Source organism: Nelumbo nucifera, chromosome 1 (assembly GCF_055504915.1).
Source record: "Nelumbo nucifera cultivar China Antique chromosome 1, China Antique-T2T, whole genome shotgun sequence".
Classification (NCBI taxonomy): Eukaryota; Viridiplantae; Streptophyta; class Magnoliopsida; order Proteales; family Nelumbonaceae; genus Nelumbo; species Nelumbo nucifera.
In genome coordinates, this window is record NC_142649.1 from 1,293,988 (window position 1) to 1,310,545 (window position 16,558).

At 36.4% G+C, this 16,558-nt stretch overlaps 1 protein-coding gene across 5 annotated transcripts in view; it reads left to right on the top strand.

Annotated features, from left to right (window-relative positions):
- LOC104586096 (transcription initiation factor TFIID subunit 1) overlaps positions 1-16,558 on the top strand; it is a 102,350-nt gene that overhangs the window by 59,854 nt on the left and 25,938 nt on the right. For all 5 annotated transcript variants that reach the window (XM_088896519.1, XM_010243221.3, XM_088896522.1 and 2 more), the window contains one exon: positions 8,287-9,403. In XM_088896519.1, the coding sequence (XP_088752645.1) occupies positions 8,287-9,403 (1,117 nt within the window). The remainder of the gene's footprint in view (positions 1-8,286; positions 9,404-16,558) is intronic.

Consider the following 16,558-nt stretch of genomic DNA (forward strand, 5'->3'; position numbering starts at 1 on the left):
GTTGATGTTTTTCTGAAAGCTAAGAAGAAGGTGAAAATATGTGAAGGAAGATAAACCCTCATCTGATTCTCAAGGGTACGATGAGTGGGAGCAAGAGGATGCACAAATTATGACATGGTTATGGAATAGTTTGGAGTCGAAGATTAGTGTGAACTTTATGTTCTTAGATATGGCCAAGGAGGTTTGGGATCATGCATATAAGCTTTATTCGGGACAAGACAACAGTACTAGGGTTTATCAATTGTACCAAGAGTATTTTAATCTACAACAGGGTAATCAAAGTCTCGAGGAATATTAAGCTAGTATGAGAAATCTGCGGAATGAGTTGAATGTGTATCATCCTCTTACATCTAATGTCAAAATTCAACAACAATAGAGAGAGCAGTTGGATGTGACCAGATTTTTAGTAGGGTTGAAGTCTGAATATGAACTAGTGAGAGCACAGATTCTAGGTGGGTCTACCCTTCCCTCTCTTGAAGAGGTGTTTTCCCATCTTCGGAGGATCTCGGTTGGACCTACGGAGAACTCCACTATATCAGATAGATTTGCGTTTGTAGTAACAAGAGGGGGAGGCCGTGGAGGAAGAGGAGTTTGGGAAGTTCAGCCTGGTCGTGTTGGGGGTGGACCCATGTACAATCGTGGTGGTGGTGGTATTGGAGGTCGAGATTCAGGGGGAGCCTGTGGCAGAGGACATAGTAATGGTTAGAGGTGTCCACATTATGGTATGGATGGACATACTATCAACTTTTGTTATGATCTACATGGCCCACCTTCAACCTGGGCAAATCATGCAGTGGCTAATTTATGACAAATTTTGGTAATTAAATATAATTTTCTGATATTTATAGTTTAAATAATTAATGTTAATTATAAAATAACCATTATTTTATAAAAATAATTACTGTTAATTATATTATTATTAATTAGATTACTGTTAACCATTATGTTTTTTGGTAATTGAATGTAATTTTCTGATAACCATTTTTAAAATTAATGTTAAAATGTAATTACTGTTAATTATAAAATAACCATTACTTTATAAAAATAATTACTGTTAATTTTATTATTGTTAATTAGATTTCTGTTAATTACTGTTACAGTTTAAAAAGTAATTACTCTTAATTATAAAATAACCATTATTTTATAAAAATAATTACTGTTAGTTATATTATTGTTAATTAGATTTCTGTTAATTACTGTTACAGTTTAAAAAGTAATTACTCTTAATTATAAAATAACCATTATTTTATAATGGCTAGTATATAAAAGGGAATGTACCATGTCAGCATGTCTCTTTTATATTTTATTTTTAAAGTTAAACAAAACAATTCAAGTGACTTGGTTAGTGACTTGTTTTATTAATGAGAAGTGTTAAAAGAGGGAGGGAGAGGGAGAGAGGGAGACACTGTTGGTGAGAGAGAGGGAGAGGGAAATTGAATGCCGAGAGAGAGAGAGAGAGAGTTGCAGTGGCGATGGCTCAATGGGGTCGAGGTCAGGGAATTTGTTTTTAAGCTTTTCCATGTATGACTCAAATAGGGCCTGAAAGACGTTGTCTTCTTTCACCGACTTGATGGCAACTGCGAGATCAAATTTGTCCCACCATTTAATTTCAATAATCCTTTTAATTTCCGGAGGCATCCAAGAGGTGTCTAAATGATAGCTCCATTTTAGAATCCAAGGGAGGCGATATGTTTTGAAGAATTCAAACTATTTTACATGATCAAATTCTAAGTAACTTATTCCTCGTCTAAAGTTTGAGTATTTGTCTAATAATTCCTTTTGGGGGAAGATGTTGTCTGATGCTCTCCACGAAGTCCATAAAAAATAGACCCAATCTGAATATGGGCCCAGAAATTCTTCAGAAAATCGAATGAACCATGAATGCTTGAAGATGGAATTCTGGTCGAAGAACACTTTATACCAAGCATCTTGATAGTCCCAATAATTGAACATTCTGGGTCTTCTATACTACAAGAACACTTTATACTACAAGGACTGAAGATAGCTAAGCAACAAGGAATGAGGCATATTGAGGTTGAAGGGGACTCCAAGGTGATCATCTCTTGGGCCTAAAACAATAGAACTACTTCATGGACTTTCAAGCAAGTAATAAGGGACGTGGAAAAGATCCCCAAGGAGGTAAAGGTTGAATTCAAATGGGTTAGAAGGAGTGCAAATGGCCTAGCTGATTATCTTGCTAAACAAGGGGCTTTGAGGAAACAATTGTTTTGGGCTGCAATGTAAAGAGGGACAGAAATATGTAATAGTGTGGGAGCTTGAATCCCATACACAAAGTTGTAAAACTTTTTAACTCTAATTTCAAATAAAATTCTCCTTTGCTGATCAAAAAAGAAGAAAACAAAACATTCTGGGTCTTCTATCCATTGGATTGGTAATGAATCTTGGTTTGTTAGAGTCTCCCCATGATGTCTTGTCATAAAATTTAACGATTACTAGATTTGAATAAGCTATCTTGGATTTGCCGGGGTCTCTGTTGTAGTGCTGGATTCTAGCAAAGCTTGTATGAAGAAGAATTTCTTCATGGTATTTTTGGTCTTTTTTAAGACCACATACTGTGAAATGATTACCGTCGACGTATTCCAAAGTGAGGCGCTGGAGGGACCCCTTGGGTTGACATGAGAGGACACTGTTGATGCTTCTTCTTGAGATATTGTTACTACAGATTCTGTTGAATTGGTTATGTATTGGTTGGAATTAGCCTCATTGATTGCCAGAGAAGATTCCCTAATTAAGGAATAGGATACCTAATCCATCTTAAAGCTTTGTTTAATGGCTTATAGTTTATTACAAGCCTTAGTACTCTTTCAATTTCTGTAGCATTTTCTACATAAAATGCTTGCCAACTCCAAGGGGATTTGTGTGGCCTAATTAGACCTTTAGCTAATAACTCTTGGATTTCTTTTTACAAATTTATAATAATCTGCTATTCATTTGAATGGGTCTGGCCTAAGTGGGGATTTTAGCTTTGCTAAATCCTTCTTCATAAGGGAGATCCACCATGTGCTTCTTTTTATGCCAAAATACACTGGGAGTTTCAACGCATATTTCTTTTTTCTACATTTGATTGGAAATTTTCAATTTCCATTTAGGTTTTTGGCTCAGTAAGTAATTTTCCAATTATTTTTTTTATTTTTGTCTATAATTCAGAGATAAATTTGACTTTGCCTTTTAAACTCTCTTTTAGAGTATTTAGCGTAGTAATTTTGGGTTTTTGACAGAATTTATAGGTGATTGAGATTTCTTTTATGGTAGTGGTACTTCGTGTGGAGTCTATTTGATAGGGTAGAATTGATAATAAGAATGGTGTTCGCAAGATGACGTCTTGTCGTAAGTCCCTAACCATGAGAAATGTGGTTTTCAGGCAACTTCCTTGGTTATAGATATGACCCGCATGGATTTTGTATTTAATCCCTAATTTTCTTTCCTCAGCAACGTTCACCTGCTGAGAAGTTTTCTCAAAGTATTTGGAAGGTACAATTCCTTCCCTGATACAATTTATATCTGCCCCTGATTCAATTAAGGCTACGACTGAAAAGCTAAAATCTTTAATTCGAATGGTTAGTTGTGAGTACCATTTTTGGTACTTAACTTCTTCAATAGAGTATATAAACTCCTCATCTTCTCCTATGAATTCTGCGGGTTCGACTTCTGACGTCTTCTCAGATTGATCTGTCAAATATCTATAATGTTCAACTCTGGACTTTAGTTTCTTGACTTCCCTCTTAAGATCATTGACCTCTTGCTTAAGGTCTATCAGAGGAGGTCGCGAGGTACTGGCCCGAGTTTTCTTCATAATTTCATCATATGAGATTATATTTTCTGTTGTAAACAATCTTTTAGATTTTTGATTTTTTATCCTTTTCTTTATTTTGCATTGCTATGAGCAAATTTCTTTTTCTCGTTTCCTCATCAGAAATTTCTTCTAGGATTTCTACAAGGTGTTTTTCATCTAATAAAAGCATATTGATGCTTTTTAATTTTTCTTCTGTACTTGTTTCGTTTATACAAGTGTAGACAACACCATTGTAGCAGGTTATCAAAGAGGTAGAAGATTCTCGTTTTTAAGTTACCTCTTCCTCCCTCTCAGATTCTTTTAACTCATTAATTTTCTTTGAGTTTTTAAAACACTTATTAGCAGTGTTCCTTTTCCCACTTTTGAAGAATGTAGGGGTTTTGTGTTCTTTCTTCTTTTTAGAATACTTTGATTTCTTTGCTCCCTTTTCATATTTTTTCTTGTAGAACTTTGGTTTTTTCTTTCTGTGCATTGTTCTATAGCTGGTTGGTTTGGGAGCTACACCAAACTGGTAACAAAAATCTCCTAACTTTTCTTTCTTAATTTGCCTTTTTAGACGTAAATCATTAAATAGGTCTAAGCCTACTTGTTTTACTACTTGTACTAAATACCCAAATGTATAGTGAGTGTATAACAGTCTTTCACCACCTAGATGCTTAAGGTGGTTTCTAACCTTTTTTGTGAACAATGGAGGGAGGCCCGAAATGAATTGATCCTTCCAATAATCTTGTCTAGAGGTGGTTAACCTATGTACTTTGTACAAAAATACATCTTTATACCATCTAAAATCAGATAGTGTTTTACATCTAAGATTAGTAAGCTGTTTGCTTATTCTCTCTGTCATATGATCAGTTTCCTATGAAATGACTTAATATATTTAAGACTTAGGTAGTTACTGCATCCTGAATGGGTTGGCCTTGACTTACGACCATTTCACCATCTTCATCCCTTTTTATAAAATTAAGGATATAATCCCTTTCTTCTTGAGTTAGGTAATGGAGCCACCATCCTTCATGTTTTTCTGTGAAAGACTCCGTTATTACCGTGGCTATTACCTTTTATTCATTTCTTGCCAATTTGCTAGCACTAGCATACATGGTCATATGATGAACCATCTCATGAATCTAGTATTCAGATTTTCCATCTAAATTCCATTCGTAAAAGGTATTCCCATCATAACTAATTTGTGGTTTAACCGATTCTTCAAACAATAAGTCTACCGGCATATGCCTAGGATAATAGAGCTCCTTACTTTTGTGTGAGAGCTTATTTAGGTCTATTAAGGGATTTTCTTGAAATTCTTCTTCTGAGTCCAATTCGATTTCATATTCTTCACTCAATAAGTTTACTGAGTGTGAATTAGATGCCTTTTCTATTTTCTCTATTTTAGACGATTTAGATGTTTCTCCTTTTTCCCATTTAGAGGATGGAATTAATTTTGTAGATAGCTCCTTACAACCTACTTTAGATAAATCTAGAGGAGCTTTCTTAATTTTCATATTAGGAGGAAATTCGGTCATTATTCTCATATGCCTTTCTTTCTTGATTACTGTTCTTTGTTTAGAGATTTCTTATGAATTTAATATTGTTTCTATCTTGTTAGTCTGTTTTTCTAAGACATTTAGGCATATATTAGTGTAATTATTTTGTTATATTATTTGAGAACAGTGTTCAAGTATTATTATCTCAGCTTCTTTTATTATATTAGAATTTTTGATAGGGCTAGCTATCAGCTCTTCTTTGCCTATTGTAATGGCTTCTAGAGGCAGATATGATCAGTTTCTGTTTTTACTTGTAGAAACAATTTTCCATGCTCTAGATAATATTTCTGTTACACAAAGCTCTAATTCCTCTACTGGTGGTTTTATGTTTTTGAATTGTTTTTTCTTTAGAAACCAATCCCAGAAGGGAATATTTTCCTTTAATTCTAACATATCTTTGTTCCATAGTTCTCGGGTACACTCTCTCATTTTTAGAGAAGTTTTCGAAGAACCATTTTTTTCTTTATTAGTTGTGAATTAAAGTCTAACCTTATTAGGTCTTTATCTATTTGGAATTCTTCTTCAATTTCCAAGATATTTATTTCAAAATCTGCTTCAATTGGTTGGTATGACTTCAATGAGGGGTTACCCCTCTGGGTTGCGTGATAATCTGAAGGTGGTGTATCTATTATAGGAGTTTCATAGGTAGCATATATGATGCCAGGAGGAGGGCGAGGTGGTTCTGACAAATCTACCGATCTTCTTGAATGAGAAGATCTTACCTCCAGTGGTTCAGTATACGAGGGCCTTGAAGAAGTAGAGGCTCTTCTGAACCGCAACTCAACAGATCCATCCTGCTCACTGAATATCAATGCTAATTCAGTGGATTCCATAGGTTTGGGAGGTTCTGCATTAGCTATTGACCAATTGTCCAATAGTTTTACGTCTTTCCACATAATTTGCCTAGGAATAGTTATATTATTCCTAGCGTTGGTCTGGAACAGGGTAGTTACTCCCCTTGTTCTGGTGATCCTGGTATTAGGACAGATGGTATTCGTGGTCTTAAAATAGACCCTATAGACTAATGCTACATTCTCTGACCCTGGTTTTATATCAAAGCCTTAGGTCTGTAGTCTTAAGGTTAAGGCTTCATGTATCCCTGGGTCCATTAGCGACACTGAGAAATTAGGAAAAGCATTAAAATATATTGGCCCTTGATGAAGACTTCCTTCTATTACTCCTAGTAAGGAATCACTGAATTTATTGTGCCTTGAATCTGTTCGACAGGCTAGAGCAGCTGTCTGGAGGCCCAACCTTGTTAATGGTTTTATGGCTACTTGTATTAGACCAAAATGTATAAAATGATAATCTGCTTTTTTTTTTTTTATATGCCTCTATCACCTTTCTATCTATAAGATGAAAATCTTCTGATTCGTTGCCTAGAGTGACCGTTCTTTCTATGGTTCTAATGTTAAAGTCTGTCTTTAGACTAATTACTCCTTTTTTATATATTTCGGAGGGTGCCATCTTAGATATAGTCCAGTTTTGAAGAGATTTCTCTATATTACTATAGTTTATTTCTTCCATATTTTTTATAGACAGACTTTGTAAGGGATGAGCTTGTACTATACTCAGAATTATTTTCATTTCTGGATCCTGACCTAAACAATCTCCTCATCTTATCTTTCCCCTTAACCGTTAGTTGGCAGTCAACTTCAATGGCCTTTCACCAAACCTTTTTGGCCTAACGCGACTTCGCCCTGGGTGCAACCGTGCAAGGGTTCTAGCCTTGGGGGAACTGTTAGGTGTCTAGTCTAACAACTTGGGTGCTAGCCAAGTGATTTCTCCGAGGGGACTACAGTTTTGGGTTCTAGCCAAGGGTTCTAGGCAGTATCCAATGATTTAATAGTCCTGATTCCGATAGGGTTAGAACTCTGTACCTACTGTTTACCTATAGTTTGGATGTTGCTTGGATCATTGGCTCTAATACCAAATGGAGATAGAACAGAAATGTGGATGAACAGTAATAGGACTTAAGAACACTCAAGGAGATATAAGTATAACTAGAGAGAGAGAGAGAGAGAGAGAGAGAGTTAATAGCATAATTAATGAGGAGAGATTATTAAAAGAGTTAATGGAAAAGAGGAGAGAGAGAGGGAGGGGGTGAGAGAGTTAATGATGTATTAATGAGGAGTGTTAAAAGTCTTATAGGTGATTGGTCACTTGAATTATTTTGTTCAATTTTAAGATTATAAAACTCAAAAAAAACAGAAAAAAGATAAATGCCAGGAAGCAGGGAAGTGCCAGCTTGGCACATTGCCTATATATATATATAGATTAAACCATTGAGATGGTTACTTATGCCATTTGCTAAGATTCAGTTGCCATACATACATACATACATAAATTGGCATTCAGTTTCAGTTCCTGCTACTGGGCAGTTAACGCCTAAAACCTTAAATTCTTGTGTAGAAAAATGTGAAACCACCTTATTTCCATTCAGGTCACCTTTTAAATAATTATGATATATTGTAGCCAACACACCCCTATTTAGGGGTATATTGCTATAGCCTATAGGTTACAGTATATTGTAGCCAACACACCTTATTTCCATTCAGGTAGGTATATTGCTATAGCCTATAGGTTACAGTAGGTAAACCTCACAAAACCTAGGCAGCACCTTGATAACTATGTTTTCTTGATTTAATGTGAAATTATTTTAAGAAATGAGTAAATAACATGGTGGGGGCTTGATGTTTCAAGACCAAATAACCTTCTAGCTACATCTATTCTTATCTGAGTTTAGTCTATCAAGCTTTAGAGTGGAATTCCTACTCATATTTCTGCTTGGTATTCATGGTTTTGATGAGAGAGTTCACTTTATGCTTTAAGAGTTACACTGTTACTTTGTTGACTATATTATTTGATTTGTATTATCCTGGTTTATTTTTTGGGTTTATGTAATTTCTGTAATTGTTCATATGATCTCAGAGAGGTATAAAGCCATGGATACTTTTGATATTGTTGAAGAGGATGAAGAAGCTTTCTTAAAGGGTTCTTCCCCTGGCTTAGTTGCCATGAAACATGGAAGTCTTACTCAAGATGATAATGCACTGGCAATGGATGGTGATACAGAATCAGCAATTTTTGGTAGCTGGCAAGGGGTTGATATTAGAGCTACACAGGTTGATGGGCAAAGGAAAGACTCATGTCTTAGCGCTGAGCCAATGAAAGAGGGCAGATCTTTAGATCTTTTTACTGGACAGCAATCGCCATCCTATCCTAAATTTTACCCTCTTGATCAACAAGATTGGGAAGATGGAATTATTTGGGACAATTCTCCCACCAAGAGTTATGACTCCTCAGAGAGTTGTATGATGTCTGGACCAGGCTCTGAAACATTTTACAATGCTGAAACAGAATTTGAGGCTAGGCCACAAAATGTGGTATTGCAGCACCAGATGGAGCCTGATGAGAAGGAACATAATCTTTTCTTGCATAACTTTCCTGTGTCAGTGGATCCCTTTGGTTCAACAGAATTTTCAGACCAGACAAACCTTCCATTCACAGATAAAAAAAATCATCCCCAGTTATTGAGGTTAGAATCTCGTTTGAAAGTGGACAGTTCAAATTACTCGGAAGTAAGAAAGGAGAGCAATAATGGAGAATTTCGCCAACTCGACATAATTAAACGCTTGGGAAGACTTGCCTTACAGAATAGGGAGATGTTGGAGGGTTCTTGGTTAGACAACGTTATTTGGGAACCAAAGGAGTCCATATCAAAACCAAAACTAATTCTTGACCTTCAAGATGAGCAGATGCTTTTTGAAATTTTAGATAACAAGGAAGGTAGACATCTTCGCTTTCATGCTGGGGCTATGATAGTTACTCGGTCTGTGAAGTCTACTGGTGGGGATTCATTTGATCTACCTGGTCAAGGGGGGCCGTCTGCTGGCCGGTTTAATATTTCTAATGACAAGTATTATTCAAATAGGAAAACCTCTCAGCAATTAAAATCACATTCTAAAAAACGTGCAGCTCATGGGATCAAAGTCATGCATTCAATACCTGCCCTGAAGTTGCAGACAATGAAACCAAAGTTGAGCAAGTAAGATTTAACTCTATTCCTTACCTTTCCATGGTTTTGTTTGTTTATATGTTTATGATTTTGCATTTTTTAACTAAGCAACACTTGCACAATATTGAAACAAGTAATAACCTACCTTTGTTTTGGTGAATGTTGTGAAAAGGTAACTTCTTTTTTCACATTTTACCTTTCAAGGAAAAAAAACTTGTTCAGTTTTATGTATTTCAAAATGAAGCAGGATGAACACCGCTCTTATATGTGGTATAAATGCATCTAAACTGGCTTTCACGTTTTAGATGCCATTGCTGGAAACAAATAATTGACAATATCTAACAGGTTTTCTAGTTGTAAATTGTAAATGGGGCCTTAACTTGGGTGAGCCCACTGCAACCCAATCTTTTGTGCTGGTTTTGTTTGAGTTTTCAGGTTTTGGGTTGTGCTTGGGCCTGACCTGAACTCGTGTTGGGCTTGGTTTAGGCCTTGGGGTAGCCCTAGCCTTAGCTGCGCGATATTGTATAATTTGTAGTCATGTGTATGTGTCATCATCATCATACCCCGACTATAGGGCTCGGCTACATGAATCCTGTTTCGCCAATCCATTCTATTTAATGCTATATCCACTGTTAAATTATTAGTGCTTAAATAATTTCTTAGTACTTCAACCCCTGTCCTTTTTGGTCTACCCTTAGCCCTTTTAGCTCCTTCAATTTGTAACAAATCACTTCTTCTAACTAGTGCTGTTGATTAGGGGTGATCATGGTCTGGGTTTAGCACCAATGATAAGGGCTTCTGCCTAGGGCCAGACTTATGGGCTTTTTAGGTCTAATGAAAAAATTTATTTGTTTAGAAAATTTTAAATTAAATATTATATTAATACATGAAAGAAAATATTGCACAAGTCCAAGCAAAGTTGGGCTTGGCTATGCTTTGGTGGCCTATTGCACTAAAAATAAGGAATCAACCTCATTTAATTCCTAGACTTAGTTTGGCTTCGCTTACCTATCCTTTTAAAGGCAAGGGTCTTCATTCCCATTCTTGAACAATGTGGGACTTGGAACAACACTCAATAGTGAGGGTTACCATTGAGTATTTTCCCAACCCCCACATTGCTTAGGAATGAGAATGAAGGCCTTGCTTTCATCTTTATTAGGCCTTGCCTAGGAGGACAATTCTCATACTTGAGTTGATTCATGTGTTGGCACATGCGTTTTTTTAGAAATGCTTGGCACATGTGTTGACACGTGTCTATCCATGAATATTTATTTACACGTTAAAAGTTTTATATTTTATATAAAATAACGAACATTAATATAAAACAAGATATATTTGCGTGCATATTACATATAATATAAAATATAAAATATATTATAATATAAAATATTATGTATATTATACATTACATATTTGAAACCTAGGCCCCGACCAGAAATTTGTGTGCTGGTCCAAGAATGATCACTCCTACTGTTGATGGTCTTCTATGCATGTGATCAAGCCATCTTAGTCTACTTTCTCTCATTTTATCACCTATTTGAGCTACTCCTAGGTTCCTATGGATGACTTCATGTATGTGTACACTGTATTTATGATAATGTACATATCTATGTATATTACATATTTATAATGTCATATACACCCTAGAATATATTTAGTTATTTATAATGTGTATGATAAATCTAAGCTCACACCCACGGACAAACATGCTCAGATACAAACATACATAATGTGTAATGGCATTTGCACATTCTTTTTGATCTATTCTGTTCCTAATTTGGGCTATAAGCCCATAAAAGGTGAATATACAAAAGCATTTACCTAGAAGAAAAATGAACTTTGGGCCAGCACCAAGGCATGAGGTGGAAAAATGGCACCAATACAAATACAAATGAAATCATAACAGCCAACAGAAATACATAGGAAGGGGTATGTTGCTCCTTCATGCAACCCTAGGATTGGACCTTTACCAAGACATCACCTAAGGATTCTCTGGCTTAAAATTTTGTAAGTGCCTTAACTGTAGATATAATTGGATCTCACCAAATCTTACCAGTTGAAGACTTTTCTGTAGCCCCACTGTTATAACGAGCTAAGTGGGAGAATGCTAGTACTAGTAATAATGACAAGGATTATAAGGATAAGGTGAAGAGGTAGCATCTTCAAAGACGGGAAAAAACAAACCAAAGTCTGCACCTACACATCAACAGATTTTCCAAAGTTTGACAAAAAATCTGAACCAAACATTCCTTTGTCAGCATCTTCAAACTCTGGATGTACTACCAATTATCATACATATGTCAAATATAAATTTTCTATTGGAATGATGCTTTCATTCAAAAATAATTGTTCCTTTTTGGTTTTCAAAACATTCATTTGTTGCGTTACCCTTGTGTGTACATTTTTTTTGGAAGTAGGGGAAGTAAAATTTTTTCAGAAGCAAAAAGGCAAACAGTATGACAGATCTTCAGGGACCCACCCTACATCCAGGTGGAAACCCCAAAGGTACACACAATTGTTTTTTTTTTTTACCAATAACAAATAACAATTTCATTAAAATATGATTAAAGAGAGAGTCAGAAAAGGAGAGATAAGCTCTCTTATCTCACCCAAAGAGAAAACTACCAAAAATAACATATAACAATTACAAGTGAGCCCATAAATGAGAATCCCTATTCATCCCTTGTTTAGCTAAACCATCAGCAAAAGAGTTGGCACTTCATTTAACCCATGTAGGTTTTATATTCATGTCAAATTACAACCAAAGACCCCACAATCAACAGACTGGAGAAGCTGCATGGTTGGCTAATGGGAGAACTCCTTAGAAACAGAAGCCCAGGACCTCAATCTACCAATTGGTAACCTGATTAGCTCCTTTTTAGACCTGCTTTGTTGTTGATTCTCCTATTTCTTTCGAAGCATAGATCCATGAGACAGATGCTGGTACCAGTGCCAAACTAGCCGTTCTCTTCTGCTCAGCTCCTGAAGTGACCAGGTCAGCAGCAGCTCTTTCAAAGATTTAGGTGAACCCAGCTTAGATTAACAGCTCTGATAAAATGCAATCATAACCTCCTGGCCATATTGCTATCATAAGACTGATCTTTTATAGAATTTCTGGAGCACTCTTGATTTGCATCCTTGTAATAGTGATTCATTTTCAGTTTGATTTCTGATATGTAGTTGGTTTGTCAACTTGACAACCATTATTTATGAGATCTACTGCCTTTTCTCAGTTTAATGAAATTTCCTTTTATATCCTTAAAAAAATATTGCAATGGATAAACAGATGAGCATCACTCTCCATTTCTTTAGTTAAGCATCTCTCTAAAGTTGCAGACCACAACAGAAAACCAACTTTAGAAGCCACCAGCACACCCTAAACTGATATTCTTTGCCACTTGATAGTAAAAGTCCCATGGCTTTCCCACTTCCAACTCCACTGATCTAGTTGGCCTTCCTAAATATTTTGGTTCCTTAGAATCTGAAACAACTCAAGCAATCTATCCATCTCTAAATTGTAGGGATTCCTGAAGAGACTTGTTGACCAAGTCACACTCCCACCTGTCAACTAGGATTTAGCCACAGAAGCATTTTTATCAACCAAAAACATATATAACTGAAGAAAGACTTCCTTTAAGGGTCTGTCAGTACACTATCTGTCATGCCAGGACTTCAATCTACCACCATTGCCCAACTTATAGGTGATTCCTTTTGAAAACACATAATAGGCTTTCATGATCTATTTTCACACTGAGCTGCCATAGGAAGTAATTGGATAACCCAAAATCCAATCACCACTTTATATTTAGTAGCAATCATTGATTCATCATTCTCCACCAAGCTTCTCTGTCAACTCCAAATCACCAAATCCACTTAAGGCCACATTGAAAACTTTTATTCTTTTATTGCCAAGACAACCCTCTTCTGGGGAGAGACAGGCTTGATCCCAGTTAACTGTGTGAACTTTATTCTCTCCTGACAACCCTGACAAAAAAAATCCCTTTGGATCTTTTCAATCTTCTTAGCTATCTTCATTGGGAGAGGAAAGAGTGGCAACCCTGATATTTGTTTCCCAGCTCACAATTACCCTTTCTGTGTATAATCTATGCAATTTTGGCCAATTGGCCATTACTTCATACAACATACTTACGTGCATGGCTCAAAGTATTGATACACCCGTGTATCAGCAGAGGCGTATCAGTACTAAAAACTATGCGTGCTATGCTTTTTAAGTTTTCTTTTTTTTCAAAACTTGATTTTTGGGGAGTTTTTTTTATTAAAATAAAGTGGGGGGGGGGGAGGTCCTAAAACACCTGTAAACAGGTGTATTGGGACCCAAAAGATACAATACGATTTGCTCGATACGGGGCGTATAGTATTGAAATTTTGATCCTCACTTAAGTGACACCAATCATCTTCCTAGAACATAATCTATTCTCATTTCCCTACTTATTGTGACACTGGGACTTAATATGAAATCAAGACTAGTTGGTGATCATGTCTGCAAGTCCAAAAGTGATCTCCAACTTGATTCTTCTTCAATAAACCATCCCTTGGCTTCTTCTCAGGATTCTAGAACGGTTCATGTTTATCAAGCCATGATAATTTCTGCTGTGTCAACTTTTGTCAAAGTAAATTTTGTTTACTATCTATTTTTCTAGATGGTTATCATATTACTTCTTTCTCTTATAGTTTCTAGTGAGTTTCAACTGAAATATTTAAAATTTTTGGTAACCGGATGCTTATTCATGGAAGCCATGATGTATCGGGTACTTAAATTCCAATGTAAATTTTGGTATTCTATACCTTGTCCAGCCATGTTCTTGCCATATTTAGGTATCAAAATCATGCATTAACTAGCTTCTTTGTTACAGTATTATGCTTACTAATTATCTTGTTTTCTATGTCCAGATTATCATGGTCATTCTTAATTCCCTCTTTTCATTTCTTATTTTGTTATTCTCTCTCTCATGAATAACAAAGAAACTTTATTGGAAAAAGGAAAAAAATAACCCTTTAAATTTCTCTATTTGTTGTGCATATTCATTGTTGAAGATTAATTAGTTTTATGATGTTTTTCTGAGTAGATGTTCTATGTTAGTTGTTAGATAGAAGGTGGGGACCACAGTAGTTATGTGAGTCCAAATTTTATTATGTTTTTGAGTGTTATATATGCTGTTTTATGTTTTGTCACCCTATAAGGGCATAGTTGTCTTTGTACTGTTCTATTATTTTAGTATAAATAATAAGTGAAGGGGGCGGCCAGATTATTGCTCTCTTTTCTTTTCAACTTCTCTTCTTCTCGTCTTCTCCTTCTCTCTTCAAGAAACTACTTTCTTTCATATATATTTTTTTTAATTCAGCAGATTCCTACTTGGTTTCAATGCATCAACTAGGGTTTCTTGAAGCATTCTCATGCAGCCCTAGATCAGCTGACTGTATGAAGTAGTAAAGGGCTGATCGATCTGCTATAGATTGCCTAGTTCTTGGAGTTTTTGGTGGGATCTAGACATCAGGAAGGTGATTTACTGTTCGACATCAAAATCAGGAAGAACTGGAGTACGGGGAAGAGTCCCAGAAAAGTTGCACTTTTTGTTTTTGATCTGATCTTGGGCGCCCAGGTATTGTTAGTTTTCTTTTGATTTTCTAAAGTGGGTGGTTTGGTTTTAAAAATTTCTAGGCCTCTAGGAGTGATCGATTCACTTCTCTCTTTGTTGGGAGGCGTGGGGAGGGCAAAAAATTTTGGGATGGAGTGACTGAAACCTACTCTCAGAAGCAAAATGAAGCCAGAGCCTATCAGTTAAGAAATCAGGTGATAAGTATGAAATAGGGAGAAAAACCTCTTGCTGTGTATTTCTTCATGCTGAAAACCCTATGGCAGGAAATAGATCACTTAGAAACTGTGGTATGGGAAAGTGTAAATGATGCAACAACTTATCACAAATTGGTAGAGAGGAATAGGTTTTTTGAGTTATTGGCAGGGCTATACCCTGAATTTGACATCGCTAGGCAACATATTCTTTCTAGGGAGGGTGTGACACTCTCTCAAGCCTATGCTTTTGTCTCTGGAGAGGAGAGTAGGAGGCATGTAATGTTGAGACAACCTAGGATTGACCAGTCGGCTATGGTTGGTACAACAAAACCTAAGCCGAATGGAGACAGTGGGAGTAGTGAGACTAGAAGGGAAGATAAGGACTTGGTGTGTGATTATTGCAAGAAGCCTAAGCATACCAGGGACACTTGTTGGAAGTTTCATCCAAATCTTATGCCTGCTCGGATAAGAAACAAGAAGGGAAATGCAAATGTAGCCACTACAGGAGACTCTTCACCCTCTCTCTCCCTAACTGATTGGGAATCCATTGCAGTAGTAGCAGTGAGAACAGAATTGGAGAGGTTTGGACAGCTTATGAGTAAGAAAGATTCACCCAGCTCTAGCCTTCCAGATGGATAACAGAATGCAGGAGCCAACTACACCACTTCCTTTGCACATACAGGTAGTTCATCTGCAACTGCAAATCTTGCATCCACTTCAGGTAAGGAGGGACCTCCCTAGATTATAGACTCAGGAGCATCTGAGCGTATGACTAATGCCCCTACCATTTTCAGTTCCTATCAGTTGTGTTTTGGTAGAGATAGAGTCTCTACAGCAGATGGTTCACATATGCCCATTGCTGGGAAGGGGACAGTTAGAGTGACCAATGATATAACTTTGTCTTCTGTTTTACATGTCCCTAGACTTCATACCAACCTACTGCCTGTTAGTTCTTTGACAAAAAATTTGAATTGTTCTGTGACCTTTCTTCCTGGTAATTGTGTTTTGCAGGATCTGGAGTCAAAGAAGATGATTGGGAGTGGTCGTGAGGTGAATGGAGTCTACCTTCTGGATGAGATTCCGAGACATCAGGGCCATCATGTTAGCAACAACAGTAGTAGTGGGTCGGAGTCAGTGGACGAGATTATGCTTTGGCACAATCGCTTGGGACATTTCTTTTAGTTCTTTGAAATGTCTTTTCCCAAAGTTGAGAGTTATCAGTTAGGAAAGCATTGTAAACAATCTTTTAAACCAAGTAATAAAAGAAGTACTTCTACTTTTAATATTGTTCACACTGATGTATGGGGGCCATATCAAATCCCTTCCATGGGAGGATTCCGTTACTTTCTCTTGTTTGTGGATGATTATACACG